We start from the raw sequence: 9205 nt of genomic DNA, 5'->3' as shown, positions 1-9205 counted from the left end.
TTTGTAATCATCAAAATTAAACGAAATAAACATTTGAAATATATGAGTTTGTATGTAATGTATGAATATAATATACAAGTTTCACTTTTTAAATGGAATTACTGAAATCAATCTACTTTTTCATGATATTCTAATTTTATGACCAGCACCTGTGTATATATATATATATATATATATATATATATATATTTTATTTATTTTTCTTCTCTCCATCTCTGGCTTTGACTGCGCCTCCATTATCTATGGGTCAAAGCCTTCATCCTCCACCTCAGACAGAAGCTGGAGCGCCACGTTCAAGAATCGCCTCATTGGTTTGACTTAAACACACTAAATCTGACTAAACACAACACACTACACCCTAACTGTCAGGAAGGGGGCAGACGGAGGCGAACCCAGAACGCAGACTCATCGTGAGAAAATAAAACTAATTAATTAAAGTAAAATATAACAAAACAAAAGGCTGGCGTGGCAGCAAAGAACAACAAAAACAAAGTCTAAACAGGCGAAGCGAGGCAAAGCAAAAGCAAAAACAAACGTGGCATGGAGCGAGGTAACGAGAGGAAGACAATGAGCATGACATGAAGCAGAGGAATGACCGAGTGAAGAGTGGTGAACAGAGACCGATATTAAAAGACTGAGGGAGCGGTGATTATTGGGAACAGCTGTGGACAAGACGAGGAGCAGGTGAGGTGGGCGTGGCAGGCATGAATGGAAAAACACTGAGGAGCTGAATAGTGACCAGACATGAACACAGAAAATCAAACCAAACGACAAACAAAGCAAAACAATCAAAAAGACACCAAAACTATGACCCTAACTATAAAATCCAAACAAGCTAAATAGCATAAATGTCATTACTCACTCCCATGCTGTTTTGTTTTTTGTTTTTGTTTGTTTTATGCCACCGTCAAATTTCCTTCAACTTTTGCCCCTCTTTCTTGTACTTCCTGTAAATTTTTTGGTGCTTCACTGATAACTTTGGACCTCAGCCAGAATGGAGAGGGGTGTCTGTGTTTTCTTCCCGAGACTCTCTGTCTTTGCTGCTGCCTCTCACTTTAACACTCTTTAAATATGATGATGATTTTGAGAAAACAATATGGCGTGAATTATTTATCATAACTCAGCCTATCAGCACAATTTAAAAACTGGTGTATAGCTTGAAGTCTTCTTTTACACAAATTGAAACTAAGTCTCATTAAAAAAGAAAAAAAAAGAAAGAGTCTCAAAGAGGGTGCATCTTTCCAGCTAGAGCGATTTAAATTGACTGGGAAGCCCCGGCATGTCCATCAACTCCAGTTAAACCATACTTTTGACTGCTTCCACACACTGTCCATTGTTGCGCACACACTTCCTGCAGATTCTTCCAGGTATCGAAACTAGGAATCAAAATTTAGAAATTTGAACGAATCTGGGAGAATGTTAGTCCTAGTTCCAATCGATTCTCGGGACTCGATGCCCATAAATCAATAAATTTTCATAACTTTTCCACAGAACCCTACTATCAAAGATCTGAACTCTCACTTTAAAACCCATCTAGCATTTATTGGAAGCTGTTGGAGACTATGGCAGATCTAAAAAGCTCTTTATGTGTTAAGTGTGAGATCCATCTCCCCCTAGTATCTCTGCCAAAAGCCAAGACCTTAACGCTAAGAAACTCTCAAAACAGTGACTCAGCAAGTTTTTGTTTTCTTTCTTGCTGCACATCAATAAGTGCCGCACATGAAAGACAGGTTGGTATTTAATTAATTGCAATTAAGAAAAAGATGTTGGGAGAGCAGTTTAATACACTTTATTGGGTTTTACAATAATATTGAAAAAAACGTGAAAAGATATAGGCTGTTTCTGCTAAAACAAATGAAAAATTAAAAAAATGAGACATGCATCTGCTCAGGTGGAGAACAGATTTTGTACAATTTCTGTTTGTTGAGAAAAACATTAAGCACAAGACATGAAAAATCAAGAATCTGTTTAAACACGAAGACATAGATTCAGATAATTTGAACAGCTGCTAGGTTGGTTGGCACTAATCTCAAACCTAAAAACCTGAACCAGAATATTCTCCTCACAGAATGGTAAAACACTCAGAAACTGGTAAATACTGTTGTCTTATTCTGAAAGGAACATAACACCTGAGTAAGCAGAACACCCTTCATTTTCTCTTCTCTTATAGTGTTTTTAAAAAGTAGCATATATTGTAATTCCCTGTTAATTTGGTGTGTGTGTTTATATTTACTTATTAAATTTATTGAGTAAATAAAATCTTCTGTCTTAAATATATATATAATCAGTGCTTTTTTAATCCAGGTCAAAAAGAGGTCAAATGTGAATGAGATATGAGTGGAATTTTGATGATTTAAAGACCCATCTGGGGTTACAAGATGACACAATATAAAAAGGGATAAGAACAAGTAAAACCTGTTAAAAAACAGGTTTTTCCATTTATTCATCCATTTTTACTCACTTTTCCCCCCAGGTTTCAAGGGGAGCTGGTGCCTATTTCTAGCAGTCACTGTACGAGAACCGGGGTACACTCTGGACAGGTCGCAAGTCTATCACAGCTCTACATAAAGACAAACAAGACAAACAATCATTCTTGCTCTCACTTACACCTAGGAGCAATTTAGAGTTACCAATTAACCTAACATGCATGTTTTTGGTCTGTGGGAGGAAACCAGAGTACCCTGAGAAAACTCATGTGTGCATGGGGAAAACATGCAAACTCCACCCAGAAGGGTCCCAGGCTGTAAGGCAACAGCTTTAACCACTGCCGCGCCATGCTGCCCTGACAGGTTTTTGTGATGTAAGAAATGAGACCATGATAAATCATGTAAAAAAGTTTCCCATCTCTAATGTGAAATATATCCTGTACAATTCAACTGGACAAAATCTGTTGGGGAGAAAAAGGAAACTTAAAAAGGTGCAACAAGCTATAATATTTAGGTTGGCCCGAATGTTTTACATGGTAAAAAAAAAGCCTTCCCTATGCCTGGAGAACACAGGAGATTGTTGTCACATCTAGTACTTGTCAGAACATCTTGAAGCTTCTTCGATGTTGCTGTAGGCCTCATGACAGCTTCCCTGACCAGTTTCCACCTGGTCTTTTTATTAGTTTTGGAGGAATTGTCAAGTTCTCAGTAGTGTCATGGTTGTCCCATATTTTCAGCCTTTTTGGATGACTGTTTTCACTGTTCCATTTGTTAGCTATTGCTAGGAAGATTCGCTTTTAACATTCTCCTGACAGATTCCTTTCAACAATGAGATACATTTGATGCTTTGTGAGCTCTGTGAACCATGAATTTTGCTGTATGATGCAACTACTGAAAGTAAATGTCATGAAAATCCTACCAGGGCAGCTATTATTTATTTTAAGTTCTCCAAAGTCACTTTAATTAATGGCAGGTGTGTTCCCAAGAAGACCGAAGGGTTTAACAAATTATTCGTTTGGCAATTTGCACACTTATGCAGCCAGCCTTTTGCACCTTTTTATTTTTTAGATATTTCTTCTCGCAGAAATTTTTTTTTCATTTGAATTTTACACAATGTATGTCACAATAAAAGTACAACAAGTTTTGAAATGATTTATCATTTTTCTACTTTACATCCTGGCATTTTAACAAGGTTGTGCAGACTTTTTATATTCACTGCTGATAAAACACCTAATATTAAAATAAGCATTCCTTGTAAGCTGTTTTTTCATCTACAAGCCTAATTTTGCCCATAAAATTAATATTTTCAGTTGAAATGTGTGACAAGAACGTGTCATGTCCACAAAACTGATACAAATTCTAGCACAAAATGCCAGTAAAATACTATTTTTTTCTGTGTTTATCACCATTTGATTTTTAATACGATTGACATGTCAGAGCATTCAGAAGATTCTGAATGTCGGACTTATGGTTAGAATAATTTCCCTAATTATATCATTTAACAGGTGAAGAAAGGGAAAGATTTAAGGTCAAATTAGCTGCTGACAAATCAAAAGAAACACGCTTCCTAGATGTTACAAGTTCTACCTGAACTCATCGATGTAAAATCATGAAAACAACAACTTATACACGTTTCATATTTTGACTTGCAAATTTTTGAGCCTAAGCTAGTGCAACCTTTGCAAGCCACACATACACTGCATTTGGGAAAAATGTGAATATTACTAAGGAAAGTGCTAATCTAAGATAAAACTGTAGTTATCGTTCATTTAAAGTTATAATTTAGATCAACACGTACGATTTTGGTTCTGTGGATCTTTAAAGAGTCAATGTTTTACCGGTTATACAGTGCCTATAAAAAATAATTATCCGCTTGACATTTTTACTGCTTTTATTTATTGCTGCCATAAATCACTCATGGTCTATATAAATTGGAAAAGGTTTCAAAAACTTTCAATGACAAAGTGAAATCAAATTTCTACAGAGTAATAACATCCTTCCATCTATCCATTTTCTTTACCCGCTTCTCCATTCCGGGTCCTGGGGAGCTGGTGCCAACCTCCAGCAGACACTGTACGAGAGGCAGGGGACACCCTGGACAGGTTGCAAGTCCATCACAGGGTCACATAGAGACAAACAACCATTCACGCTCTGAATCCCACCTAGGGACAATTTTAGAGTTCAGAGTAATACCAATTAAATAAAAAAATGTAATGTAAAAAAATGTAATGTAAAAAAATGATGGAATGTGTACATAATCACCCCCTTTAAATTGACTGTCATCTCAGAGAAAAAGTTGTTGAAAAGCACAAGTCAGGGGATGGATAAAAATGATTTTCTAAGGCCCTAAACATCCCCAGGTGTTCTGTTAAATCCTTCAAGAAATAGAACGAAAATGGGGCGTGTAAATATACCAAGAGCAGGCCATTTTCACAAACTGAGTGACTGTGAAGAAGGAGAATAGTGAGAGAGACCACCAAGACACCTGTGAGCTCTCTGAAGGAGTTCCAAGCTTCAGCAGGTGAGAAGTCATATAATACAGTTCTTTTGCAGACAGCATCATATTGTCCTCTAGGATTTCTCTGTATTTTGTGGCATTCATTTTACCAAGCCTTGAAGGACCAGCTGCCGAGAAGCACTTGACCATGAAGTGACAAATGCTGTTTGGCAAACTCTAGTTGATATTTAATCTGAGTTTTCTTCAACAGTGGTTTTCTGTTTGCCACTCTCCCATAAAGGTTAGACTGGTGAAGAACCCACGCAACAGTTGTTGTATGAACAGTCTCTCCCATGTCACCTTAAGCTTATAAATCCTTCAGAGTGCTCACAGGTGTCTTGGAGGGCTCTTATTAGTCTTCTTGCACGATCACTCAGTTTATGTGGACAGTCTTCTCTTGGTTACACATGTCCCATATTCCTTTTATTTCTTGATGATAGATTTAACATAACTCCTGGGGATATTTAAGACCTTGGAAATCCTTTTGTATTCATTCCCTGAAATTTTTTTTTTCTGAGTTGAAATAAGACACTGAAGAGTTTTTTTTTATTTTAATGTTTTTGCAAAGAAAGCCAATTTATATTGACCATGATTGATTTGTTATAACAATAAAAGCATCCAAGGAGGTGAATACGTTTTATAGGCACTGTAAACATTTCTTTGAACTATCTCCTATTGGAAAAATTTCATAACGGTTTATGCAATCTGTATTTTATAAACCTTTGTTAATTTTACATTACATGATTATCCTGGCAGAAATATTATGATAAGCTCGCTGGAAGTGCTACAGCTTGCTGCTGTCACTATTTGCACTTGCAAATAATCATGGAATTTTATGTTATTAACTGTGTAATTTAAAATTAACTGCAATGCAAAGGTTTGTACAGTAGCAGTCACAGTAAATTCTATAAAATATTTAGGACAGAAGTTGTTTTTAGATGGCAACATTTAACTGTGGTCTTGATCCCACTCTGACTAACATTAGCTGATTCACCTGATCAGACCTAAGCTAGTTTCTCACTAGGCAGCGACAGTTATAGACTAGTTTGCAAAAAGAATTGTCAAATTCAGCTTACTTTCATTTCAAATGTGAACTCCAGTAGGTTAAATCATAAACATGAAGGTGAAAGCCAAGGTGAGTACAAAGGGGGCCAAGGTAGATATGATGTATAGAGTTAAGTTGGGCAGTTGGAAACAAATATTGGTCATGATAAAAAAAAAAAACTGGCCTCACAAAACACATCTGTACAGCTTACTGGTCTCAAGCATTTAAGTGCAACAGAAAATTTGTATACTTTTTTGCAACAACAGTTGCAGTCCAGTGAGATTCTACCCTTTTTGTGATTGTTTTTCTCTAAACTGAGGTATTTCAGGTCTATCTGCAACAGGTAAAATTATTTTTGTCTAAAAAATTTCTACAGAAGCTCACTTCAAAAGATCTGAACTATCTGAATCAGCAAAAAGATAATACTGATTAGTGATTATTCAAGCAGACACTGATCATACCATCTTTTTCTTTAGGCTTTTTCCTTTATAATATCTTATCTGGACACCAAAAGGCAGCATTATTTTTGGGCACAGTTGCTGTCTAAATTAGAATAAATGCCCAGCACAGCCACATGTACTGTTCAGGATTCATTTGGGGATTTTCCAAGTCAAAACATGTTTTAATACTGGGTAAAACCTAATAGAAAACTTTTGACAGTATTTCAAGTCTACACAACTATTACTGTATAATAAATCTGATTTTAAAACCCCGAAAATCATCTAAATCACAATTGAAGTGTAATAATTTCGGTGATTCTTCACCTTGAAACCTTTTTAGTCTTCCTGTAATAGTCATGGAGGCTGAAGGTTGCCATCAAACTAAAGGGAGGTTTGAATATTTTACTCTAGATAGTTTTAGTAGAGGCTGTGCACTTACAGCAATGTGGGTACAACAGACAATAAATATGTGCCAACATGTGAGTATGTAATGTATTATACAATATACAGTATGTACATCACTATTATTACTGCATCCACTTTTTGATAATCTCTTGAGATTCTGTTTTTGTCCTTCGTTTGCTCATGTTGGATTGGAAATGTGCCTTTTCACACCATCCAAACAGTCCTTTAAGAAAAATGTGTTCTTCATTTTTTATGCTTTAACCTGTGACAAACTGAAGAAGAGCCAAAAGTGTGCAAACTTCCAAACTCCAACAGGGCAGTTCAGATTGTCAGCTTTTATAGCAGAAATGTTTAGAAGGAACTTAAAATTGTTCCTGATGCAAGTCTGTAACCTCAGGAAATATTTTTATTTCTTTTAAAACACCAGAAACTGTAAATTCAACTTGAAGCTGACTGCTATAGGGAGAGGTCTGACTTTTGGCAGCAGGAACACACACAGATACAACAGGTTTCCCTTTATACTCTTCTTTCCTTTTCTTCCCTGTCATCATACCACTGTTTCAGAGCCCGACCCTTTTCCTGTGAAGAAGTCCCAGAAATTGGATGCCTTGCTCTCCTCCTGCGGCATCTGTCTCACCCAGATACTGCTGCTCTCGGTGGAGCCACTCAAACTGGAGCAGCTTCCTGCACTGCTGCCACCACCGCCTAAACTGAAGCTCAGAGCAGATCCCAGCATGACCCGGCGGTCCTGGGAGTCGGCGTCCTGACTGTGGAGTCTAGAGCAGTTGGAGGGCTGGGCCAGGCTGAGCAGGTTGTGGTGGGAGTGGAACTGACGCATGTGGTGAATGGATTTCCTAGGGTGCACTTCACCTGGAAAAAAGGGTAAAATAACAGCACTTTATGGATCAAGTCCCCTTCCTCTGGCAACTTTGTTTCCTTAAAGAGATGCATATTGAGTATCAAGTGCTGCTGTGTGCTCCCTCGAAAATGTGAGAATTACCATAGAAAGAGGATATATGTTGAATTATCAGGCTGTAGATGCATTGAAATACTTAAAAGTTTTCTTCAGAAATTTGTTTGTGAATGAAAATGACTGGAGCCATAAACAAAGTTCAATCTGTTCAATTGTTCAACTTTACAACCACTTTGGCTTGTCGCCTGTTAAAGCCAGATGGTAGTGTTGCCTCATTTTGCACTCCTGCCCACACACTGTTGTCTTCTTTCCCAACACAACATGATCTGTGTTTTATAGAAAAGCTTGGATCAATTCAGCTTGTTGATATAGCACCAGGTTACAACAAGTTATCTCAGGGCACTGTACAAAAACATTCACATAAATTATAAAAGCCAATTAGTCAAAATTATCTATCTCAGGAAGCCAGCAGATTATGCAGAATCTTCACTTTGTCGCAGTCTCCCATCTTGAGCATCACAATGGCAACAGTGGAAAGGAAAAACTCCCTTTTAACAGGAGGAAACCTCTAGTAGAACCAGGCTTAGGACGAGCAGCATTCTGCCTTGACTGGCTGGGGTTAGAGGACAGGAAAGAGACATGGAGGAAAAACACAAAATGACTGGTCCAGGTGTAGTTTATAAAGATAATTATAAATACAAACCAGGAGAGTAGAACAACTAAAGACAACAGCAGAATGAGGTAATATGGTCAGTTTACTCTTCAGCAGTTTAGATTGTGGTATATTAAAGCTTATTAAAGCCATAATAGCTGTAATTGCCATAATGTTTTTTATTTGAATTTTCTTTGTATAGGTGTATTATCTATGATAAAAAAATAACTACTACGTATGCATTATTCACTTCCAAAAGTCTTCGCTTTTTGACTCAACTCTCTCTTCACCACGACAGATCGGTACAGCGCCTGCTTCACTGCAGACGCTGCACCAATCCGCCTGTCGATCTCCCGCTTCATTTTTCCCTCATTCGTGAACAAGACCCCGAGATACTTAAACTCCTCCACTTGGGGCAGGACATCCTCCCCGACCCGGAGAAGGCACTCTACCCTTTTCCAGCTCAAGACCATGGTTTCGGATTTGGAGGCACTGATCCTCATCCCGGCCGTTTCACACTCGGCTGTGAACAGCTCCAGTGAGAGCTGTAGATCACGGTCTGATGAAGCCAGTAGGACCACATCATCTGCAAAAAGCAGAGATGCAATCTTAAGGCCACCAAAACGGATCCCCTCAACACCTTGGCTGCGCCTAGAAATTCTGTCCATAAACGTTATGAACAGAATCGTGACAAAGGGCAACCTTGGCGCAGTCCAACTCTCACCGGAAACGAGTCCGACTTACTGCCGGCAATGCGGACCAAGCTCTGACACCGGTCATAAAGGGACCTAACAGCCCGTATCAAAGGGCCTGGTACCCCATACTCC

At 38.1% G+C, this 9205-nt stretch overlaps 2 protein-coding genes across 3 annotated transcripts in view; one reads left to right on the top strand and one right to left on the bottom strand.

The window, feature by feature from the left end:
- The window catches only part of usp12b (ubiquitin specific peptidase 12b), a 69794-nt gene that overhangs the window by 55345 nt on the left and 5244 nt on the right, over window positions 1-9205 (top strand). For both annotated transcript variants that reach the window (XR_005233397.1, XR_001809093.3), the window contains exon 11: window positions 7378-7695. The gene's annotated coding sequence lies outside the window, so the exon portion shown is untranslated. The remainder of the gene's footprint in view (window positions 1-7377; window positions 7696-9205) is intronic.
- Window positions 6796-9205, bottom strand: part of arhgap36 (Rho GTPase activating protein 36) — a 17768-nt gene continuing 15358 nt past the window's right edge. The window contains exon 9 of the mRNA XM_017436077.3: window positions 6796-7683. Coding sequence (XP_017291566.1) covers window positions 7361-7683 — 323 coding nt within the window. The 3' untranslated portion in view covers window positions 6796-7360. The remainder of the gene's footprint in view (window positions 7684-9205) is intronic.

This window comes from Kryptolebias marmoratus, linkage group LG7, assembly GCF_001649575.2.
Source record: "Kryptolebias marmoratus isolate JLee-2015 linkage group LG7, ASM164957v2, whole genome shotgun sequence".
In the NCBI taxonomy this organism is placed as follows: Eukaryota; Metazoa; Chordata; class Actinopteri; order Cyprinodontiformes; family Rivulidae; genus Kryptolebias; species Kryptolebias marmoratus.
The sequence above is the reverse complement of the archived record's forward strand: the minus strand, read 5'-3'. Positions and strand labels throughout refer to the sequence as shown.